This window comes from Mesoplodon mirus (genome assembly GCF_964341445.2).
Source record: "Mesoplodon mirus genome assembly, chromosome: 9".
In the NCBI taxonomy this organism is placed as follows: Eukaryota; Metazoa; Chordata; class Mammalia; order Artiodactyla; family Ziphiidae; genus Mesoplodon; species Mesoplodon mirus.
Window position 1 is genome coordinate 102,181,452 of NC_138985.1, and position 24,913 is coordinate 102,206,364.

General features: G+C 49.6%; 1 protein-coding gene across 5 annotated transcripts in view; it reads right to left on the reverse strand.

Moving 5' to 3' along the window:
• Positions 1 to 4,747: 4,747 nt before the first annotated feature.
• Positions 4,748 to 24,913, reverse strand: part of DENND2A (DENN domain containing 2A) — a 102,378-nt gene continuing 82,212 nt past the window's right edge. For 4 of the 5 annotated variants that reach the window (XM_082631696.1, XM_082631694.1, XM_082631692.1 and 1 more), the window contains 6 exons: positions 14,428 to 14,605; positions 12,765 to 12,806; positions 8,455 to 8,572; positions 7,805 to 8,050; positions 6,088 to 6,174; positions 4,748 to 5,181 (listed from right to left, as the gene is read on the reverse strand). In XM_082631696.1, the coding sequence (XP_082487822.1) occupies positions 5,150 to 5,181; positions 6,088 to 6,174; positions 7,805 to 8,050; positions 8,455 to 8,572; positions 12,765 to 12,806; positions 14,428 to 14,605 (703 nt within the window). In that variant the 3' untranslated portion in view covers positions 4,748 to 5,149. The remainder of the gene's footprint in view (positions 5,182 to 6,087; positions 6,175 to 7,804; positions 8,051 to 8,454; positions 8,573 to 12,764; positions 12,807 to 14,427; positions 14,606 to 24,913) is intronic. The other variant, XM_082631693.1, reaches the window with a different exon arrangement.

The following is a 24,913-nucleotide window of genomic DNA, read 5'->3' on the forward strand; positions in this document are numbered from 1 at the left end:
CTGCATACCGCAAAAAAACAAAAAAAAACAACAAAAAAAAACTTGGCGCTAAGATTACTCTCTGTCAGTGAAACTCAAGGGAGAATTTGCAAGGGAGGAGACGGGTCACCTGAAGAAGCGAGTCACCTAAGACAGAGACTTGTAAGTGTTTGAAGATACTTGGGGAACTCCCAACCAATCAAGGGTTCTAGGGCCTTAGCCCCAGATAAGTCAAGGTGGATCCCAGGCATCTGCGTTTTAAACTAGTATCCCAGGCAGATTTGATGCAGCTGATGCCAGTCACCCCTGAGAAACATGGGGCTTCTTTGAGAGGTATGGCTGGAAGGTGAAGGATATACCTAAGAAAGCTGGAATCTCTCTGAAGAAAGGAAGGCAGCATAGGAAAGGGGGCACCCCTCCTACATTGTGGGCAGGAGTATAAAATGGTGCAGCCTCTGTGGAAAACAGTTTGATGGCTCCTCAAAAATGTAAATGTAGTAATTACCATATGACTCAGCAATCCACGCCTAGGTATGTACCCAAAGAAATTGAAAACAGGTACTTAAATACATGCATACACCTATTTGTTGCAGCACTATTCACAATAGCCAAAGGGGGGAAACAACCCCAGTGTCCATCGATGGATGAATGGACTTTTATGTTATGTGAATTTCCCCCCAATAAAATAAAGAGGAAAAAAAAAAAGAAATATAGGGCAGGGGGCGGGGGCAGGGGAAGTGCCAAGGATCCAGGAGTCAGCAGGGCAGGGTGGATGGAGCACTGCCCAGGGAAGCAGACCCTCTGTGTGGTGGGAAAGTCTGTTGGGCTCCCCGCCCCTCCTGGGGAGACGTCCCTCCAGACTCTCCAACACCCTTTGCTCTGACTTCCTACTCACCAAGCAACCTTCTGATTATTAATGTGGTCTCCTAGGAGCTTGGTGCTTGTGCTGAAAACAAGCTATCTGAGATGCCAGGAATGGCTGTTACGGTCAGTAGCAGGCTGCCTCCCCTTGATGAAGTACTCCTTTGGCTTTGTGGGGTATGCATCCATCTCTACTGAGCTTGCTGCCTGCGATAGAGACAGTATAGTACCAGTTTTATTTTTTATATTTTTAAATTTTTTATCCGTGTATTTTTATTTTTTATATCTTTATTGGAGTATAATTGCTTTACAATGTTGTGTTAGTTTCTGCTGTACAACAAAGTGAATCAGCTATACGTATACATATATCCCCATATCCCCTCCCTCTTGCATCTCCCTCCCACCCTCCCTATCCCACCCCTCTAGGTGGTCACAAAGCACCAAGCTGATCTCCCTGTACTATGCGGCTGCTTCCCACTAGCTGTCTATTTTACCTTTGATAGTGTATATATGTCCATGCCACTCTCTCACTTCATCTCAGCTTATCCTTCCCCTCCCCATGTCCTCAAGTCCATTCTCTACGTCTGCGTCTTTATTCCTGCCCTGCCACTAGGTTCATCAGGACCGTTTTTTTAGATTCCATATATGTGCGTTAGCATCCGAGTACCACTTTTAGTACTGTTGTGGGAATTGTTTCTTTGGTCAGCAAACATTTACTGAGAGACAACTCTGTGCCAGGCGCTGGTTTTCGGCTCTGGGAATTCAGCAGTGAACGAGACGGACATAGTCCCTGCCCTCGTGGGGCTTACATTCTTGTGATCAAATAACACATGTGATGAACTCAGCATAGTAATGGGCAAAAAGAAGTGCTCAGTAAAGGGCAGGTCTTATCATTATTCTTGGTCTGAGTGAGAAGAGGTTTGTGTGGTAATTCCTAAGACTTCCTTCTCCCTTGTCTCAGCAGTGGTGACAGCTGCATTCTCGCTCAGATTCACCCTCTCCGGCCTCTTCCCAAGACATGCCAGCTGCACCTGCTCCCACTCACCCCTTCCCTTGCCCACCAGTGTCTCTGATATTCCATAGCAATAAAATCCACCGAGCAAGCCTGCTCCAACGGTTTTTCATGGCCAGGTAATTGACCATGAATTGAAACACAATAATGGAATGCTTCTAAACACATTCTTTTTTTTTTTTTTTTTTTTTTTGCGGTACGTGGGCCTCTCACTGTTGTGGCCTCTCCTGTTGCAGAGCACAGGTTCCGGACGCGCAGGCTCAGCGGCCATGGCTCACGGGCCCAGCCGCTCCGCGGCACGTGGGATCCTCCTGGACCGGGGCACGAACCTGTGTCCCCTGCATCGGCAGGCGGACTCTCAACCACTAAGCCACCAGGGAAGCCCTAAACACATATTCTTTATGGAAAATGTGTGAGTTTTACTGGAATTAGAGGACTTGGTTCTTTGACAGATGGTTGGTGTGAGGCAAGACACAAAGGTTGAATGGTCGTGATCTGGTCTAACACACCCATGTTTTATGGACATGCTTTGTTTCTGAACCCAAATAGCGTGATCCATCGAGATCTACCCTAGACTGTGAGCAAGGATCACAAACCTACTTTCCTCTTTTGTCTCTGATCCTCCCCAGCCCAATTTACCACTTTGCAAAATGTAGACAATTTGTTAGTTGATTTAGTTTCAACTTAGAGTAGGATGGGAGGGATGTTGGGAAGTTGAACCATGTCCGATGATGTTCTGCTTCTTGATATGGGTGGTGGTTACACAGATGTGATCATTTGTGAAAGTTTGTCAGGCTGTGTATATTTCATAATCTGTGCACTTTTCTGTATGTATATTTTACTTCAAGCAAAAATGAAAATGAAAATAGGGCAAATGGACTAAGATACTTTTTTTTTTGGCTGCGCTGCGTGGCTTGTAGGATCTTAGTTCCACGACCAGGGATTGAACCCATGCCCGCTGCGGTGGAAGCACAGAGTCCTAACCATTGGACTGCCAGGGAAGTCCCTGCACTAAGATACTTTTACAAAGATGCTTTTCTCAATGCTCCTTATGATATTAAAAATTGGAAATACATTGCATGCATGAGAGGATTGGTAAAATAACTTTTAGTATACCTATAAAATAGAATATTATGTGACCATTAGAGGTGTTGAAAAGATGTATATTTATTCACTTGGAGGTGTAAACAATATAATATGAAATAAGTTAGAAAAGAATGTAGATTATAAAATATTAAAAGTGATCATCTCTGGGTAGAATATTGGTATTAGTAGAGTTAGCTAATCTGAGGAGCTTGTTAGTTACAAATTCCTGAGTCCAAACACTCAGAGAGTCTCTTTCAGTCTTCCCCCAACCCCCAACACACATATCTACCCAGATTGTTATGCATAGTCTCATTCTTACCCTTTTGGGGGGCCTTGGACCCCTTTGAGAATCTGATGTAAACTATGTATCTTCTCTCCCCAAAAACGAATGGACACACCAAATCTCGGATACAATTTGGGGGGTCCATGACTTTAGTTAAGAACCCCTAATGTACAATGAGAGGTCAACCTCTCTTTATTTTCCTCTTTTTCTTATTTTTCCTCAGAAGACCCCCTTGCTCCCAACTCCCTAAAGGTCAAGAACCTCTGCCAAGGGACTTCCCTGGTGGTGCAGTGGTTAAGAATCCGCCTGCCAATGCAGGGGACATGGGTTCGATCCCTGGTCCGGGAAGATCCCACATGCCATAGAGCAACTAAGCCTGTGCGCCAAAACTACGGAGCCTGTGCGCCTAGAGCCCGTGCTCCGCAACAAGAGAAGCCACCGCAATAAGAAGCCTGCGCACCGCAACAAAGAGTAGCCCCCGCTCGCCGCAACTAGAGAAAGCCCACGCGCAGCAACGAAGACCCAACACAGCCAAAAAATTAAAAACAAACAAACAAACAAAACCTCTGCCAGGCAGCACAGGCCCCTGGGCCATTGCCAAGGTCAGAGCACATCCCTTTCATGTGTTTTTGCAGGGTTCCTGGTGCCACCAGAGGGAATCCACCACTGGGATGTGCAGGCAGTGAGTGGGTTGGCCGGGGGGTGGCCCGGAGGCCTGCTTTGAGAATGTGCCTGTGCTGCCGACTGTTCTCTTCCTGCTGCCCTGCCACAGGCTTTGCAGGACAGCGCCCCCCGGAATGCAGCCTTCTCCTGCACCCCCGCTTCCTCCCCTCTGGCCGCACAAGTCTGAGGAAGCTGTCCCCAGAGTTTGGATGAGCCTTGATAACATCAACAACAGAAGTCCCTGCATTCATCCTGCACACGTACTAGTTCATGTACGCTGCTCTGGGTCCCTACACTGAGATCGGAGAATTTCATATAGTATAAATAGGAATGGGCTCAAAGCATTGGCTCACATGTTTTAAGATGGGCTCTAGGCAGCATCATAAACTTCAGGACCCTAAGAATATTTTATTAACAGATCTTACGAGGAGATTTCCTCTTTTTGTGTGTACCTCTAGAAGTCATGGGCTGCTTGGGCAGGGGACAGCTCTATGGCTTCTAAGAGGAAAGAGGCCGTCCAGAAAAGTCAGGTCCATTTGGGACCAGAGTCATCAGTGGCATGACAGCAAGTGGCCTCGGCCACCAGGTGGCATCACCAGCCAGCCTGAAAGCACAGCTCATCCCAGGAAACCAAATCCTTTTACTGTTCTTTCTTCCTTTTCAGCACAGATTTGACTCCACTCTACTACCTGCCAGTCCTTTCCCCAAGAGGACTCCCGTCCCGACACCTGTGGTGTGGTGTCTGTAGTGTCTGTAGGCGTCGCCACAGTGCTCCCCCCTTCTGCCCTGCACTTGTCCCCAGTTCTGCCCAGAGGAGCACCTGGGGGCCGCCCCTTCCCATCTCCTCCTCTTGGCTCCAGAGCACAACTGCCAGGCAGGATGAGCCAGGGAGAGATGACACAGGGCAGGACAGTTGTCTTAGCCTTGGCATAATAAAAGGAAAACCCAAACACTTTTCTTTTTTTTTTTTAATATCTAAGATAAAAAAAAATTTTAAAAACCCAAAACCAACAACCAAAACAATCCGTTTGAATGTGCCTGGTCTCAGGTCCCATTTCCAGTGCTGTTCTAAAGAAGCGGCACCCTCCGGTGGCTCGGGGGGTCCCGGGTCCTGGGGAGAGCCTAGTGGTGGCCGGAAATCATCCCGGCCTTTATCCCAGCCCCTGGGACAACCAAGGACCCAACATTTCAGAAAGACCATCAGGACTGTTTTTAAAACATGCTGTTGCCCTAGGAAAAGTTCTCCCTGGAGGCTGGATTGAGGGCTATTTCTTGTGGAGAAACTTCATTTTATTGCCTAAAAAAAGAAAGTGAGAACATTTCACCAGGCAGACAAAGGGGCTGAGTTAAATCCTGTCCTTTTCACCCCAGAGGCAGTGCGGACAAGTGTGGCCTCCCACCCCCCACTCCACCCCCAAGAGCTTCACCCCAGAGCTCAGAAGTTGGGGGACTTCGCCCTGCCTGGTTGCCCTCCTCGTGCACCTCCCCATAAAAAGGGATCTTCCTCAGACTTGGGAAGTTTTGAAAGGAAGCATGTCAGAGCTGTAGATGTTGCTTCTGAAACGATGATACAGGAAGCACTGACTGTAACACATCCCTGAGAGCCAAGTGAGGAGAAAACTCCCAGCAGAGCGGGAGGTAGGCGGTCCCTTCCCAGGCAGCTGGCCATCCTGGCTGAGGCACCGGCACGCCCCCTGCAAGTCCTCCGTGGGGTCCTCCTCACCGCAGTTCTTCCTTACTGGGGCCTGCTTCCTCCTTCACCTTTTTCGCTTTCTTCTCCTCCTCCCTTTCCTAGTAAGGGCCTTTTTCCTGATTAAACTGCAGTCCTTATTAAAATTCTTACATTTCCACTTTTTAGGGGCATCGTTTGGAGGCTGGTCCAGGTCTTTACTGCCAGACACCTTTCTCTGGTTCCATTCATCATGCTTCTAAGCCCAATACCCCAGAAGATTTAAGAGTGTGGGAGATAATAGTGAAAGAACAGCAAGACAGCCAGGGGCCCAGGAAAGCAGGGAGGGGGCCATTTGTGTCCTTTGCTTACGATCTGGGGACAGATTAGAACAGGTGGGTTAAATGCTGACTTGGCCCACTCAGTGCAGGCCTCAGAGCTCTGCATTATTAGGCCCCGGCTCTAGGGGAGGGAACTGGCCAAGACCCCATGGCCCGGAGGCTGCTGATGGGAACCGAGACCCCTAGGCCTCACCTAGTCCCTTCAGGAACTTGTTGACACCACTGTGTTCTCCACTGGGGAGTGTTTCCAGGTACTCTTGGGCTCGGACCTCAAAAAGACCTGTTGACAAGAGAAATCCCAGCTATTTTAGTTCCTTCTCTTTGTGCTTCTAGACATATCCATTTCCTTACTGCCATAGGAAAGAGAAACCTTGCTTCTGAGATGAAGTTGCTCCTATAAACATGCTCTGAATCATGAGATTTATAAGGACTTTTACTGCCCTTATAATTGTCCAACCTGTGCAATAAGTGTCTTTGGAAAGCTGTAAAGCTAGCTCGTATGTGAAATCCTATCTTTACTACACAAACGCCTTGCAAGCATGTACACTGTGCCAGGCCCGCGGTTTCAAAGATGAACCAGACGGCCTTGGCTCGGGAGCTCCTGAGGGCTCCCTTTTCCTCGCATTCTCCCACAAGAGGGCCCCTGGCCAAGTGGTTTGGCCTCCTGGGAACCTGGCTGCCATCTACAGACTCGGGAGGGCGGGCAGGCCACCTCTGAGGGCCCTTCAGTTCTCACCCGGGACTGGAGCCTCAGGCACGCTGTCTTCATCTCCTACTGATCTTCCACAGACAGGGGGCTCCTTCTGTGCTACTTTTAAGCCTTATGTCCTGCTCTCTCTATCAAAGAGTGATCTGTGTACCCAGCAGGTCTTCTATTAAAAGGAATCCTTTCATCAGTTGTGGGACTCATACTCGCTAATCCATTTTCTTTTGTCTCTTCAGATAGCACTCATCAGAACACCTGGAGTGTGACAGACTCCCTTTCTGCCTTGCAAAGAGCTCTGGGAATGTAGAGCTTTGGTTCCTCAGATCAGTCTCTGCGATCGCAGCCCCAGAGGACACCAAGGCCTGGGCCAGCTGCTTCCCTGGGCCCCACCCCTGGTCACTGTGAGGCATCTCCTCAGTGTTGAGCATCTTTCCCCTTCTCGGGTCTAGCTCCCATCTGGGATAGCCTTTACTGACATTTCTAGTTTTTAGATTCCCAGAAGGACTTAAAACGATGTAAGGAAGAGATGGGAATGGTTTCATCCTCCTGGTGCGCACTCCCTGCTCCTCCATCACTAGAAGCGTGATGGAGTCCAGCAACAGGGACAGGGAGACTAGGAGAGACAGGGGAACCTCGCAGAGCGAGGGCTGGGGCGGGGCTGGGCGGGCTCGTGGGGCGATGACCCACAAACTCCGCAGGTTGGGGGAGTCTCTGCCGTCCCGCCTCCCCCGTGGCCAGCCCGCTGGGCTCAGTGGCACCACGTACAGCGGAGGGCGTGGGGCCGTCCTCTCCTCCTCCTCTATCCCATCCCCAGGTCCCGGCGGAGAGGCTGAGGAAGCAGGGCAGAGGGAGCCAGAGGAGGCCTGAGGAGAAGGAGATGAGGCGCCACAGAGAGGGGAAGGGCAGGGTGTCCTTGAGAGTTTCGTCCTGCTGCGGAGAACAGAACAGGAGGGAACTTGCCGCCAGAACCTGCAGTGTGGTTCTGGGAATGGGAAGCAGAGGGGAAGCGACGCCTGAGGGGACGGCAGGACGTAGGGGCAGTTTCCCCAGCTCAGAGGTGGCGAGAATGAACGTCCTCCAGAGGAGGCTGCACGCTGTTCCCATCCGTGCCCTGGCCCCCGACCTTCGGCCCTGCTCAACACCCACCCGGGGTCTGGGCATCTCTGGCTGCCTCAGCTCCCCCGCAGGGAACATGCCTCCTGACCTTTGGCATCCTGCCGGCGCCGCTCCCGCTCCTGGATGAAGCCCCGGAACGTCTGGGTCTCCATGAAGACCTCCAGGAACCGGCGGAGGCTCTTGGAGGAGACGGCCTTGCGGAAGGCCTCTCGCTGCAGGGTCCTCTCCTCTCGCTCGCCCGCCGTCAGGAACAACGAATAGTGGCCCACGATCTCCACGAAGAAGCGGACAAAGGCTTCGGACACCACCTCGTTCAAGGGGCTGGACTCAGGGCCTGAGCAAAATGGGGAAGGACCGGGACCGGTGAGGGCGGAGGGCGGAGGGCGGAGGCAGAGCCTTTGGGACAAGCCAGTCACTAAGACAAGGATACTAGCTCCCTGGTGGCAAACTGCAGTGATCCACAAAAAAGAGTAGCCACAGTGAGCATGTCGTTTCTTCCCCACCTTTAAACAGACATTTTAGGGCCAAAATGGGGTGGGAAAAGTCTTCCCCACAGCTCATTGTTAGAATGAGGTCCTGATAAAGGGGATGAGCACCCAGCCTCTCTCCTTGTGTACCTCTCTTGCCTATTTTCCTGCTTAACCCAGTGCCAAGTGGGACCGATGCTCATAGTCCATTTGCTCCCTGACTCCAATGATGGAAGAGGGGGTGCGGTCTGGGAGGTGGATGAGCATTTACCATGCTTGCAGTCTGGGGACCTGTCATCCTGGTCACTAGCCAGGTCATTCCTCTGTTCCAGAATGTGTTCCAGGGCTACCTGAAGCTTCCGGGGCAGAATGGAATCCTCGTCATCCATCTGTAAAGCAGAAAAAACAGGTGGGCCATCGCCCCAGTGCTTCTGGGGATGGTGGCTGCATCCTGGCCAGCAGGACACATTGGACACTGCAGGGCAGGCCTGGCACAGTTCCTGGTTTAGTGGAAAGAACACAACTTAGAACTAGAGGTCTGAGGTTTGAACCTTGATTCCACTTTTTACAAGCTATGTGAGCCTCAGTTTCCCCATCTGTAAAATGGGCTACCAATTAGTATCTATCTCACCGTGAAGATTAAATGCACCATGTAAGATGGTGATGAAAGAAACTGAAGAAGATATAAATTAATGGAAAGATATTCTGTGCCCATGGATTGAACGAATAAACACTGTTAAAATGTCCATACTACTCAAAGCCATCTATAGATTCAATGCAATCCTTATGAAAATTCCAATGACATTTTTTATAGAAATAGAAAAAACAATCATAAAATTTGTATGGAACCACAAAAGACCTTGAATAGCCAAAACAATCTTGGGGAAGAAGAACAAAGCTGGAGGCATCATAATTCCTGATTTCAAACTTTATCACGAAGCTACCGTAATCAGATAGTATGGTACTGACAAAAAAAAAGACATATAGATGAACAGAACAAAATTGAGAGCCCAGAAATAAACCCGTACATATATGGTCACCTAGTATTTGACAAGGGAGCTGAATATTTAATGGGGAAAGGATGGTTTCCTTTTTTTTTTTTTAATAAATTTATTTATTTATTTATCTTTGGCTGCACTGGGTCTTCATTGCTGTGTGTGGGCTTTCTCTAGTTGCGGCGAGTGGGGGCTACTCTTCCTTGCGGTGTGTGGGCTTCTCATTGCGGTGGCTTCTCTTGTTGTGGAGCACGGGCTCTAGGTGCATGGGCTTCAGTAATTGTGACATGGGGGTTCAGCAGTTGTGGCTCGTGGGCTCTAGAGCACAGGCTCAGTAGTTGTGGTACATGGGCTTAGTTGCTCTGCGGCATGTGGGATCTTCTCGGACCAGGGATCGAACCCATGTCCCCTGCACTGGCAGGCGTATTCTTAACCACTGTGCCACCTGGTCTGAAAGGATGGTTTCTTAAATAAATGGTGTTGGGAAAACTGGACATCCACATACAAAGGAATGAAATTGGACCTCTATCTTATATGAATGAAATTGGACCCCTATCTTATATGACTCAAAAATTATGTGGATTAAAAAAAATTGGATTAAAGAGTTAAATGTAAGAACAGAAACTGTAAAACTACTAGAAGAAAATATAGGTGAAAAGCTCCTTAATATTGATCTTAGCAACAATTTTTTGGGATCTGATACCAAAAGCACAAGTAACAAAAGCAAAAGTAAACAAGTGAGAGTACATCACACTGAAAAGCTTCTGCACATACTCAGCCATAAAAAGAAACGAAACTGAGCTATTTGTAATGAGGTGGATAGACCTAGAGTCTGTCATACAGAGTGAAGTAAGTCAGAAAGAGAAAGACAAATACCGTATGCTAACACATATATATGGAATTTAAGAAAAAAAATGTCATGAAGAACCTAGGGGTAAAACAGGAATAAAGACACAGACCTACTTGAGAATGGACTTGAGGATATGGGGAGGGGGAAGGGTAAGCTGTGACAAAGCGAAAGAGAGGCATGGACATATATACACTACCAAACGTAAGGTAGATAGATAGTGGGAAGCAGCCGCATAGCACAGGGAGATCGGCTCAGTGCTTTGTGACCACCTGGAGGGGTGGGATGGGGAGGGTGGGAGGAAGGGAGACGCAAGAGGGAAGGGATGTGGGAACAGATGTATATGTATGACTGACTCACTTTGTTATAAAGCAGAAACTAATAAAATAAAAAAAATAAAAATAAAAAAATAAAAAGCTTCTGCACAATAAAACAAACAATCAGCAAAATGAAAAGGCAACTTACAGAATGGGAGAATATATTTGTAAAGCATATATCTGATAAGGGGTTACTATCCAAAATATATAAGGCACTCATACAACTCAATAGAAAAAAAAGATGGGCAAAGGACATGAATAGACGATTTTTTGTTTTTTTTCCTGCGGTACGCAGGCCTCTCACTGTTGTGGCCTCTCCCGTTGCGGAGCACAGGCTCTGGACGCGCAGGCCCAGCGGCCATGGCTCATGGGCCCAGCCACTCCGCGGCATGTGGGACCCTCCCAAACCAGGGCACGAACCCGCGTCCCCTGCATCGGCAGGCGGACTCTCAACCACTGCGCCACCAGGGAAGCCCGAATAGACATTTTTATAGATGTGTATGTACGTGTATATACATGTGTATGTGCATATATACACATAGATACACATACACACAATGGAATATTATTCAGCCATAAAAAAGAAAGAAATACTGGGCTTCCCTGGTGGCACAGTGGTTGAGAGTCCGCCTGCCGACGTAGGGGACACGGTTTCGTGCCCCGGTCCGGGAAGATCCCACGTGCTGCAGAGCGGCTGGGCCCATGAGCCATGGCCGCTGAGCCTGCGCGTCCGGAGCCTGTGCTCCGCAATGGGAGAGGCCACAACAGTGAGAGGCCCACGTACCGCAAAAAAAAAAGAAAGAAATACTGACTTTTGTGATAACATGGATAGACTAATACTAAGTGAAGTAGATAAGACAGCAAAAGGTAAATACTGTATGTTCTCACTTATATGTGGAATCTAAAAAAACTGAACTCAGGGAATTCACTGGTCGTCCAGTGGTCAGGACTCAGCGCTCTCACTGCCAGGGTCCCAGGTTCAATCCCTGGCCAGGGAACTAAGATCCCGCAAGCCCCATAGCACAGCCAAAAAAAGTTATATATATATATGAACTGAACTCATAAAAATAAAGAGTGGAATGGTGGTTACCAGGGGCTGAGGGGTGAGGGAAATGGGGAAATGTTGGTCAAAGGGTATAAACTTCCCACTATAAAATGAATAAATTCTGGGGAATCTAATGTACAGTTTGGTGACCATAGTTAACATATACTTGAAAGTTGTTAAGACAGTAGATCTTAAATGTTATCACCACACAAAAAAGGTAATTATGTGAGGCAATGGGGGGTTAACTAACCATACTGTGGTTATAATTTCTCAGCGTGTATGTACATCAAATCATCATGCTGTACATTTAAAACTTACATATGATATGTGTCAATAATATCTCAATAAAGCTGGGGGAGGAGATTAAATGCAACACAATTAATTTGTGAAAGTGCTTGGCACCTAGTGGCTCCTCAATCAATGTTTCCCACTGTCCCCTACCTCCCACCCCATGGGGTGGCTAGTTCTAATCCGGGGACTCGGGTCAGGGCAGATGACCAGTATTATTTAAAGCTGGCTTTATGATCTGGGTCTCAAAGCAGGAAGGCCTTGGGATGGGCCCACCCAGAGGGCCTTTGGGAAGTGAAAGTAGATGGAACTAATGATAAAAAAAAAAAGGCATTAACATATATAACTTTTCAGTGGCCATTCCAAGTGTAAAAGCAGTCCTTCAGAATGCCCAGAAAGCCTTTATGTAATGATTCTTTGCAAGATCTGATAGGAGTCAGGCCTTTCTGGCAATTGATAACAAGAAACTAACTGTGTATTACTTTCTCTGATAATGAAAGTAGTTTATAATCATTATAGAAAATATATGAAAGTATCAAAACAATTAAAAATCACTCATAATCTGTCTCCTTTTCAGTCTCCCATCCCAAGACAACCAGAATTAATGTTTTGGTGAGTTTTCCTTTCAATCTTTTTTAGAGTTATATATATATATATATATATATTTTCTTTCTTTCTTGTTTCTATTCTTTTTTAAAAAAACAAGGTCAGCAAAATAGTGCATACAATTTTGCATCCTGATTTTTCCACTTCATATTATGTCATGAAATTTGTTATCAAATATTACTGAAAAGCATGTTGAAAAAAGACAAGTGTCTATAGTTATAACCTATACAAAGATTCTAATTGTCAGTAAACCGTTTTGTGACAGAACACGGGAATCAATCCTTTGTCCAAAGCCCTCCTCTTTGGCCCCGTCTTCTGTCCTATCCTCGGTCGAGCCCTGGCCAGGGGCTTCCCTAGCCCCCTGGCCTGTTGTGCAATTTCAGGCACACGAGGGAGCCTTTCCGTAGCTGGAAAGCTGAGCTCCAAACAACAGAGAACTGAAAACAGAGCGAGCAGTGGGTTGAAGCTGCACTTCTTACTCACCTGTCTGAGGAACCGATTGTTGACCAGGTCGACCACAAGGACCTATGAGGTAAGGAAAAGGGACTGTTATTGTTACCAGGGCTTCCAGGCTACAGAGGTGGACTCAGCCTTCTTCCTTCCTGGCACCCAGAGTGGCATCAGGGCTGGGGGTGGAGGGGGCCATTTGTGGTGTCCTGACATTGCCACTGTAGCCACAGATGATGAAGAGGGGAGGTGGGGCAAAGGGCTTTCCAGAAACGCACACTTTCAACACTGTAACTGCAGGCTGGGACATGTGTGGGCCACAGGCTGGACTCCCTGCCCTGTTCCCGGACTGGCTGAGGCAAAGCCGCTCAGACCGTTTTTTAGCGTGTGGGTCACTGAGGAGGTGCCAGAGGCTACAGCCCCGCATCGTTCCCATTCCACTCGGTTCTGCCAGCCCCCCACCCACCAAGCCTCCCTCCTCCTACCTCCCAGTGACACACTTAGCCCTGTCATTTGTATTAATGGGGTAGGAGGGGAGAGACCCAGAGGACTGGACCCAACGGGAGAGTAAGTCAAGCTATAGTTGCTGGGCTTCCATGAGTCAAGGCTTTCAGGCTAAAGCACCTCCCTCCTCAGAGTGAGGCTGAGACCCAGAGCCACAACTAGGGTGAAGCAAGTGAAGGGCCTAGGGCGCGAAACTTAAGGAGGTGCTCACTCATAGGATCATGCAAGTGGCCGAGCCCCAGGCCTCAGCGTGGGCCACCGTCTCTGATGGAGGATGAGCTGGGGGCCTGGACGGCCACCATGATTGCACCAGCAGCGGGAATCATGGGCTCTGACACATGGCCCCAGAGTTAAGGGAGCACTCTCCTTCCTTCTCACACCTTCTCCTGGGGTGGAACTGAGCCATGTGCGGGATCGAGGGTGCCCAGGCAAACTCTTTGCAGTTCACAAACCCACACTTGAAGACCTGAGTCTGATGGTTAATATTTAACGGGACTTTAGGACTATCTGGGCAATTAGAGGAGCTGCATCTGGGGACACGGGGAGGATTTCAGGGCCAGGGGTTCCCTGGGGGTTCAGGACTGCGCAGCGTCATTCAGTCCCCACGGTTCTGCTCTGGCTGCTGGAAGTTCTCAGTACACGGGGACAGAGACTATTTAGAGGAAGGGGCTGGGACTAAATAATCACAGAAATGCCAAGGGCTTTCCTCACTTGGATGCTAACTTGAAAATCCAGAACTCGATCATTAAAAACATTTTGGTTGTTGTCTTTTTAACTGATATGAAAAAGGACCTCCTTGTAGGAGCACAGTCTTTGTCAAGACTTCGTTATCAGTCCAAAGATAATTTCCAGTTATTGTTAGCTCTTTGTGTGCTTTCTTCCCTAGGTGCGGTGCTGCCGGTGGAGACGGGGAGGAGAGGGTGGGTGGCTACTGACGGATTAGGTGGATTAAAATCTGGGTAAATTGTTGAGTGCTGCCCCTCTCAATGGGTATACATGGCAGTAGGTTCGTTTAGAGGGGAAACCAAGTCTGCAGTCACTGAGGGTCTACTGAAGCCGACCTGGGGCGGCGAACTCCCAGACAAAGCTGTGGGGTCCCCCTGCTTCCCGACCCTGCCTGCTGGCAGAGCCACAGCCAGCACCTCCCCTCCGCCCCGCCCCACAGGCAGGGCACAGGGGACCTCCCTGAGCTCACCTCTTCCAGCGGCAGCTCCCTGAGCAGCGGCAGCGAGCTGGTGAGCAGCCCAATGAGGAAGGGGGTTGGCGAGCACACGATGTCGATCATGGCGGGCGGCAGCACGGGGATGTAGGTGTGCTGCCAGGTGAAGGGGTAAATGGCCGCCACCATGGCGTGGCAGCACGTGGACAGCGTGCTGCAGCGGGGAGAGAGGGGAGAAAGGGCCGATTTAGGGGAGGGGGGCAGCCTCCACGGGGAAGCCGGAGAGAGCCGTTCACACCCCAGCTCCCATTCCCCCTCCCTCCCAAGACACCCCCCAACAACAAAAGCCTCTTTTCTCATGGGTACTCCTTCTCTTATTGAAGATGCTTTGTATGCAAACACACAGTCTCTCCGCCAAGCATGAAAGCCTAGGTGTGATCAAGGGAAAACAGGGTAAGTCCTTCAGTATTCACGTGCAGCCGTCTGCTCCAAATGGCTCGGTTTGTGTAAAAGCGAAACTCACATACAGTTGCTTCTTGCCCAGAATCCAAAACACAGAAAAATAACAACATTCAGAGAAATAGTCTTTCTTAAAGCAGAATGATCATAATGTAGCCTTTTTAAAAATAGATATATATATTTATTTATTTAGGCCGTGCTGGGTCTTAGTTGTGGCACAGGGGATCTTTAGTTGCAGCATGCATGTGGGATCTAGTTCCCTAACCAGGGATCGATCCCAGGCCCCCTGCATTGGGAGCGTGGAGTCTTACCCACTGGACCACCAGGGAAGTCCCATAACATAGCCTTTTATTGGCAAATGCTGGGCCTTATTAATCGTGAGTGCTCCACAGCGCTTTGCTCAGTGCCTGGATTCAGGCTCAGTTTGTTGAATGAAGGGTGGATTATTTGGGATTATCACCTTGATGTCAGTTCTGCGAGCGGAGCCGCAGCACAGTGATGACTGGCGGCCTTCCGAGAGGAGTGAGAGCAGACTTTCTCTTCTTCCTGGCAGCCGTTTCTTATCACTACTGAGCCTGCTCACAGCAGCTCCCCTCTCCTCTCATTCTAATACGCTGTTTCTAAAATGCTATGGGATTGGAAACTTTAGAAATGTCTAAGGTAAGAGGAAAACAAAAGTGAGGGCCCAGTGGATGTGTCTGTGAGTATACCAAGTCATCTTCAGGGCCCTGTAACCAGCATTTCATGTGTTAGGACATCTTTTGAACATTTGCCCTGGTTCTCAGCTATGCTCTGTTTACATAAAGTTGCAGGGAAGCTGAGTTCTGGATAGATGAATGCTCCTTTACTAGGTTCCCATGATGTCAGGCACCTATAATCTCATTGTCATAAAACTTTCCTGAGCCCGTTTAAAAAAAATCACTTAGCTCTGGTTTACTTAAGGAGAAAAGAGGTGGATTAAAAGATATTGGCTAGCGACTTCCCTGGTGGTCCAGTGGTCAAGAATCCGCCTTACAATGCAGGGGATGTGGGTTTGGTCCCTGGTCGGGGAACGAACATCCACATGCCGCGGGGCAACTAAGACCACGCGCCACAACTACTGAGCTCCCACACTTCAACTAGAGAGCCCGTGTGCCACAAACTAGAGAGCCCAAGCGCCACAACTAGAGCGAAGCACACGCCCCCCAATGAAGAGCCTGCAATGCCTCAAAGAAGATCCTGCGTCTTAGCCGCAGCTAAGACCAACACAGCCTAAAAAATAAATAAATAAAATAAATATTAAAAAAAAATGAATTAGGCCAGGCAGAAAGAGACAAATATTGTATGCTTCCACTTATATGACGGACTTAGGATAGGCAAATCCATAGAGACAGAGTAGAATAGAGGTTAGCAGGGGCTGGCGGAAGGGAGGGTGTTGCATTGTTGCTTAAAGGGTACAGGGTCACAGCTGAGATGATGAAAAAGCTCTGGAAAGGGATAGTAGTGATGGTTGCAAACACCGTGAATGTACTTAATGCCACTGAATCATACACTTAAAAATAATTTAAATGGTAAATTTTATGGTTATGTATATTTTACTGCAATAAAAAAAGCAACGCTTCCCTGGTGGCACATTGGTTAAGAATCTGCCTGCCACTGCAGGGGACACGAGTTCCAGCCCTGGTCCGGGAAGATCCCACATGCCATGGAGCAACTAAGCCCGTGCACCACAACTACTGAGCCTGCGCTCTAGAGCCCACGAGCCACAACTACTGAAGCTTGTGCACCTAGAGCCTGTGCTCCACAACAGGAGAAGCCACCGCAATGAGAAGCCCACGCATCACAACGAAGAGTAGCCCCCGCTCGCCACAACTAGCGAAAGCCCGTGCACAGCAACGAAGACCCAATGCAGCCAATAAACAAACAAACAAATAAATAAATACGATTAAAATAATAATAAAATAAATAAAAGAGGTTAAAGTAACCTCTGCATTCAGGATGGGGGCAGGGTGGGGATAGAGGAGTCCTGCAGACGTGGGGTGGTAAAGAGATACAGACTGAGGAATGGACGTACGAAAGGCACGGCCAGAAGCCTCTGGGTTTTTCTCAGTCACTGCAACAGAAAAATACAACCGTTCAACTGTTTTTTTCCCAACTCAAAGAAAAGGCCTCCCGCCCTTCTGCTTTCTTTTGGCCTCATCCCTAGAAGGAGAAAGTCTAATGGGTTCTCCCTTCTCTGTACTGCTGCAGCGCTTTGTGTCTCCTGGCTGAAGCCCTGCAGGGCCGGGGTTGGGGGACAGGGTGTGCCCGGCTTAGGTGCAGTGAGTGTGAACCAGCTGGACACGGAAGGCGTTGGAACAAGTTGAGAAGACAATGATGAGCAACGCCGGCGCTAGATACATCGGGCCGGTGAATAGATGTCACGGAGAGAAAGAAGAAATTCATTCATTTAACTGGAACGCAGGGAGCTAAAGGACAACTGTACTCAGTTTGATGCCAACTCAGCTGCGTCACCTGTTGGCCATGGAGCTGGGTGCTGCCACCGTTTGTGATTTCTCCTAACAAGTGGTTTTTGTTTGTTTGTCTTTTGAATAGTCCGATTCGCTGTTGCAGCTGGGTCCCAATGTTCCACCCCTGGTTCCCACTGCCACCTTGTTAGCTGGCACCTGTGGAGCCCAGAGTGTCAGGAGCCACGTGGCAGGTGGGCAGTGCTGGCAGCGTCACATCCCTCTTGCTCTCCAGCCCCACCAATATTCTAAGCAAAAGTTCTGCCTCTTGAAACACTGTAAGGAAAGGTCAAATTCTGTAAATAATACAGCTAGTGGCAGCTCTTCCCCCAAAATAAATGGTGGAAGAGAAAAGAAGGGGTTATTCTGAGTGTAGCCTGTCGAAATTTTATTCCCCGACTCGTGAAGGCTAGAGGAGCCTCCCATGGGGGTGGGCCCTGCTGGGATTGGTGGTTTCTTAGGAACATGCAAAGAACAGTCTATGGTTCTGGGGATGCTAAGGATGACTCTTCAAGTTCGCTCGCCCCTTAATGTGTAGCCTTACTGAGCATCTGCTGGTTGGAGGACAACAGGCAGTGTTTTTGAAGGAAGTCCTAGGAAGAGAGCCCTGGAAGCTGGCTCGCGTTACAGTGGGGGTGGAGGACAGGGCCCGCAGCTGTGATCAATTTGTACAAAAGCGAGGGTTGTGGGGGAGATGCCCCAGTGGGAGGTTGCCTGGGCCACAAGGTTAAAAGATGGGCACAGGGGAGAAGGGTCAGGTCTCAGAATGCTTTGCAATTCTGTGGTGTTTCCTGAGGGTTGAAGCATCAGTCCAGAGACATCAGGATACACTTGTGACTGCTTAAGTTCTCCTGGAGAAGACACTATGGTTCTGATTGCTACAAAGCCCTTGTGCCCTACTTGGGGTTACTGTGCTGGGCTGCCTCCCAACTCACCTAGCAACCAGTAAGAATCAAGCACAGAGCTTTCTCTAAGATGCTACCAGAAAAGTAAATGATGAGTTTCCAGAGTTGGATAGACCCCAGGAATTTGAAGGATGAGCCCATCAGCATCCTCTAGCATTCCAAGCAAAGCGTTTCTCCTACTGTGCATCAATCCCAGGAGCATGAGTGAAAGGTAACTCGGATCTACTCTGGGGCCTGGTGAGACCTAGTAGGAGGTGGCTGCCGTATTTCCCTTACTATACTTTCAAACCCTGGAGTAATGTGTCACCGAGTTAAAAAGAACACAGGCTGGGCCTCAAGAAAACTGGGTCTGCTACTCTCTGTGTGATCTCAGGTAAAGCCCTTCTCCAGGCTTTAGCTTCCTCATCTTTGACATGAGGAAAGTGGACGTTCCAGCTTTAACATCTACAAACTATGAACTAAGAGAGAGAGAGAGGGCTTCCCTGGTGGTGCAGTGGTTAGGAATCCACCTACCAATGCAGGGGACACAGGTTCGAGCCCTGGTCTGGGAGGATCCCACATGCCGCAGAGCAACTAAGCCCATGAGCCACAACTACTGAGCCTTTGCTCTAGGCCCTGCGAGCCACAAATACTGAGCCCATGTGCCACCGCTACTGAAGTCTGCATGCCTAGAGCCCGTGCTCCACAACAAGAGAAGCCACCGCAATGAGAAGCTCGTTCACCGCAATGAAGAGTAGCCCCTGCTCGCTGCAGCTAGAGAAAGCCTGCGTGCAGCAATGAAGACCCAACACAGCCAAAAAATGAAAGAAAGAGAGAAAGGAAAGAAAGAGAAAGGAAAGAAAGAAAAAGAAAGGAAGGAAGGAAGGAAGAGAGAGAAAGAAAGAAAGAGAGAGAAAGCCAGGAAGTAGAAATAGGAGCCAGGAGCTGGAAATAGCGACATTGAAAAGAACCAAGGCCTGTCATCGGAGGGTGATTCTATAGCTCATTAGCGGAGACAGGACAGAAGAGCAACGGCGACACCTCACTCTGAGCAACGAATGGATACAAGTGTTGGAGAGTTTTTAAACTGCTGCAATAAGGCCCCAAAAGACTACACACAAAGCCAGCACAGCCTGGGAGGGATCTGAACCCGAGGGAAGAAGTGGAGTACGCTTCCAGCCCGAGATTCTGTCAGTGATGGGTTTGGAGTAGACAATTTGTGGCTACGCTACTGTCTAAATGTGGCTTCAAATGCTATCTTCTTGGTGTTTATAGGCAAAAATAGGTAGTTAATATGGAATCAGTCTGACGGCATTATGCTATTAAAATTGCATTTTTCATAGCACTCTGCTGAATTAAATGTAGGTATCTCCCTGTCAGCCACTCTGAGGACCTCTGAAGTAGTATTCTGGGTGCCAGACCACCAAGATGGCAGCTACTCACACTTTTGGGTAGGCTTTGGCAAGCTCACCTGCCTGGAGAGGGCATGCCACGAACCCAACCTTTTTCTGAGATGGCAAACATTGCTGGTGCAACTGATTCCAGACAAGATAGGGGACCCCATTTAAGCTTACAGAAACTGATTAAAAATGAACCAAAAGGAACACACAACAAGATGAAGGCACACAGCTACACATGGACTTATTAGTTTAGTTATCCCATGTCAAGGCCAAGGTTCAAACTCTAAATTTGTCAAGATCTGACCACCTAATCCTACTTATCATTAGCCAGAAGTCTGTCATTTGGCTTCTGGTCTTAATGCACTACAAAAAGATAAGAAGTAAATTTCTTGAATATTAAGAACTTCATCCTGGGACTTCTCTGGTAGCGCAGTGGTTAAGAATCTGCCTGCCAATGCAGGGGACATGGGTTCGAGCCCTGGTCCGGGAAGATCCCACATGCTGTGGAGCAACTAAGTCCGTGCGCCACAACTACTGAGCCTGTGCTCTAGAGCCCATGAACCACAACTACTGAGCCTTTGTGCTGCAACTATTGAAGCCCGCATGCCTAGGACCTGTGCTCCACAACAAAGAGAAGCCACCGCAATGAGAAGCCCGCGCACCGCAACCAAGACCCAATGCAGCCAGAAAATAAAAATAAATAAATAAATAAATAAATAAATAAATAAATAAAAACTTCAACCTGTCTACAACTTTTGTACAAATTGTTTATGTGCAGCTCTGACTTTATTATTCAGCCTAGTTGTAGATTTGGCCAAAACTTTGGGAACTGAAATTAATAAACTAAAAAACAAAATGTTTATCATCAGGGAAATGAAGAAAGGGGTATAGGGAAATATTTATTTGGGTTGTTATGACAACAGAACAAGCCATCACAACAACATTCTTTCTTTTTCATCTGCTAAGCTTTGGCTTTGACAGAGCCTTAAGAAACACTCAGTGTCCACCCTAGAGATGAAACGGAGCAGAAATGTTATTCTAAATTCGATAGATTTTTGGCTCAACTTAAAACCCTTCTGTAACTCACACGGTGTTTGCCACGGCTCCCAGCTCTTCCCTTGTGCAGTGGGCAGACGCAGCCGCGGTGCTGAGCAGATGAGTCGTGCGATGCAGAGGGTGCTGGTGGCAGTGACTACAGGCCTCAAGCAGGCTGATGTCCACCCTGCAATGTCACGGGGCCACTCCCTGAGTCTGCGGCATGCCCTGTTCTCATGCCCTGCTCTGTGGTCTTAAGAAGAAGACTGGGGCTACGAACGGAATCGGGAGAGGCCTGCTTCTCGCTAAGCAGGGCTGGAACTCAGTGCATGTGCAGCCTGTAGAGAGCGGTGCCAGCTGATGAGGATGAAAGTACCGGCTGAACTTAGGCTGAAGGCTTTCTTCATAGACTTTGCCAGGTCAGACAGCTTGCGGCCAGCTACTTGTTTGTCATGGCCTGGCTGAAAAACACTTCAATCCCCTCTAGCTATTTTCCCGTAAATCAGAACTAGATGGAGGCTGATGCCTCCCAGAGGAGTACCCTTAGGCGGAGCGGAGGAGAGAAGGAGGGTTCTGGCTTTCTCCCTCAGTGACGTCACACTCACCACGCTTTTTGATGGCGTTTCTGTGCTTCGATCATTAGCTAGGTCTCTGCCTCTCAGGTGAGGCAGACTTCCTGTGCGCGCTCCCTGTTAGGGGAGGGGGCACATCTGAGGGTCAGAGAGGCCCCAAAAGAGAAGGCCGCGCTGAGGCCCCCTCAGAAGAGGGCAGTTAAAGCTGCAAGAGGAGGTGCAGAGGGTGCCCCCAACTGCTGAACACAGGCTAGAGCAGAGGCCTGGGGATCCCATGGGAGCAGATCCACAACAAGGTGTATAGTTATCTTTCACCCACATAAGGTGAAGAGGGCCACTAGCAGAGCACTCACAGTGAGTCACCTCAGCACCTCCCCGCCCTGAAGGGCCCACGATTAGAACCCCTCTAAGGGAAACACTATCTGGATGGTTTCTACTGAACCAGATCCCCCGGGAGGGGAGTGGGCCTCCGTGAGGGTGGGGAGGGGCAGATGTCTGGTTATAGGGCTGACTTTCCCTCAGTAGTGCCTTCATAGAATCCCAGAGCATTTGAGCTAGACGGGTCCCGCAGGAATTACACAGTCTACTCTCCCACTTCACAGCTGGGCAGATGAGGTGGGTGTCCCCTGCGGCACTTTTTTTTTTTTTTTTTTTTTTTTCTTTTTGCGGTATGCGGGCCTCTCACTGCTGTGGCCTCTCCCGTTGCGGAGCACAGGCTCCGGACGCGCAGGCTCCGGACGCGCAGGCTCAGCGGCCATGGCTCACGGGCCCAGCCGCTCCGCGGCACATGGGATCCTCCCAGACCGGGGCACGAACCCGTATCCCCTGCATCGGCAGGCGGACTCTCAACCACTGCGCCACCAGGGAGGCCCTGCGGCACTTTTTTTAAAAAAATTTATTTTATTTATCAATTTTTGGCTGCATTGGGTCTTCGTTGCTACACGCAGGCTTTCTCTAGTTGCGGAGAGCAGGGCCTACTCTTCATTGTGGTGCACGGGCTTCTCACTGCGGTGGCTTCTCTTGTTGCGGAGCACAGGCTCTAGGCGCACGGGCTTCAGTAGTTGTGGCGCTCAGGCTCAGTAGTTGTGGCTTGCGGGCTCTAGAGCGCAGGCTCAGTAGCTGTGGCACACGGGCTTAGTTGCTCCGCGGCATGTGGGATCTTCCTGGACCAGGGCTCGAACCCGTGTCCCCTGATTGGCAGGCGATTCTTAACCACTGCGCCACCAGGGAAGCCCCTTTTTTGTTTTTTAAAATATTTATTTATTTATTTGGCTGCACAGGGTCTTAGTTGCAGCATGTCGGATCTTTTGTTGCGGCATGTGGGTTCTTAGTTGCCACACGTGGGATCTTCAGTTGCAGCAATGTGAGCTCTTAGTTGCAGCAGGCATGTGGGATCTAGTGCCCTGACTAGGGATCGAACACAGGCCCCCTGCCTTGGGAGCGCGGAGTCTTAACCACTGGACCACCAGGGAAGTCCCCCCTGGGGCACTTTGAAAGTCACAGGATGCCTGAGGAGGATGAGTCCTGGGTCAGGAATTGGGGTGGGGGGACCTTAGTAAGTCCTGGGGTAAGATCGCTGGGAGGGCAGACACCAGCGATCACAGTGCCAGGAGGCCTGGGGCGCCCTGGCCCACAAAGTCAGAGAATATCATAGCTGGGAGAGACTTTGGAGGTCACCCAGTCCACCTGCCTCACTGGGGGCCCGGCTGGAAGGCTGAAGGCTGTAAGGGAGGGCGGGCCCTGGGGAGAAAAGCACAGATGTCTTAGCATCTTCAGGAGACAATTCTGGCCTGATTGCCAAGCACCAAGGGTGTCCTAATGGCATGTTTTTAAGAAGACTGTAGACGGACAGCCTCACAGACACTACCTCCACCCCCCCACCCCAGACCACGGCGGCCTGCTCCACTTCCTCCTTTGCCCTGGAGCCAGCTGACCTTGTCTGAATCCCGGCTCTCCCACTGACCCCTCCCTTGAGCAAAGTGACTTAACCTCCGTGTGCTTTTTAGCTTCCTACTAATAGAACCTAACTGACTGAGTTGTCAAGAGCCTGAGAGAATACAGGCCAAACCCTTAGAGGAGCCTGGCCCAGGGCAGCTTCCAGCGTTCCCTGCTCTCACGCTTGCGCTGTTGTTATTCTCATCAGGTTCGCTCACGCTGTGTTTCCTTCTCTTCCTGCCTCAGAGCTCTCAGGGCCTTTCTTTCTTTATTTCCCCACCTCTTCAGGTCCACATGGAACTAGTGTTGGGTGGAAAGATAATTTATTGGGCAAGAGGGAGAACACTTTGAGCCATTTTTAACAGGACAATCATGGGCTGCTTCTGGGGACCATGAGACACTGAAGCCCTAGCAAGTCAGAGCTCCGAGGGGCCGGTCACAGACAAGCCCTTGTTTCCTAAATGAGGACACCCGGGGCCAACAGCTGAGGATGTTCAGGCCTCCTCCCTATCCGGGAAGACCCCTCTTGTGTGATGAGAGATGGACGTGCAAGCCTGAATGTTGTAAAGGGTCTAAACATGTAATTCAGGTATTTTATATGCACATGCATGCACAGGCACACACTAATTAGTGCACCGTGGCCTGGCTCCGGATGCAAAGAAGGCGACAGAATTATCCATGTCCCTGCCCCCGCCTCCTCCCCTACAAAAACGCCGCCTCCTCAGTGCCCCACGTCTGGCAGCTGCTGCAAAAGAAAACAGCCAGTGGACAGTAAGGGCCCTAGGGCGAGAACGGCGTGCAGCAGCTACAGCTGGCATTTTACGCTCTCGTGGGTGTTTGCTGCTTGAAGAGACTAAATCTCTCAGGGCAGAGTGCCAGGCACCATGGCAGGTGGGGTGACGAGAGAAACTCCCAAGTCCCTCTAATCAGAACACCGCAGTGACTTGTCTCCTGCCAGAGCAGGAGGGGAGGGGGCTGGGAGGACCGACCAAGACCCAGGGCAGGGCAGGCTCCATTCTCAGGGATGGGGTCCCTTCACCGTCCACTGTCTCTCATTACAGCAGCTCCGTGTGAGGGGATGCCCAGAGTTCAACCTGTCAACCCAGAAATCTGTCCAGGGACAAGGTAGAGGTGGCCAAGGCCCTTCCCAGACATCTCTGTCCTAAGTACTTCCCAGTGTCTTGGTGCCCTGAGCCTCTGACACATGCCCTCTGCTGCCCTGCAGGGATGCACTGGACTTTGATGAGGCTCCCCTCCCTTTCTGTTCCCAGCTTGTCTTTCATTGTACCTTCATGAGAAAGACAGGTGATACTTTCTGTTCTCCTTCCCCATGAAGAAAGCCTGGGTTAGGGCGGGGGCCACAGGCCCTGGTGGCCGCTCCTCTCGAGCCACGCCCACCTTCTCAGACATTTTCTCAGGCTGGACCCTTCCGGAGCCTAGCATCTTTAAACCAGAAGCAAGCGCCTCAAGGGACTGTTTGCCCCATCTCCACGCCTGGTAGGCCTTCCACTCCTTGCCTAGGTCTTTCTGAGATCCATCACTTTCCCCTCCCCTAAAGGAAAGCCTGAGAATTCGACCACTAAAGACAGTGGGGGAATGGGGGATGGCAGGGCTTCCAGAGAATACAGACAGTTACCCGAGTGCCAATGAAATCCCATCCTGGTCACAGAAGGGTTATTTCTCATCCTTAGCTTCCAGGGCCCTAACCCGGAGAACTCTCTGGTCCGAATTCCCCAGTGCCTAGGGAGCTT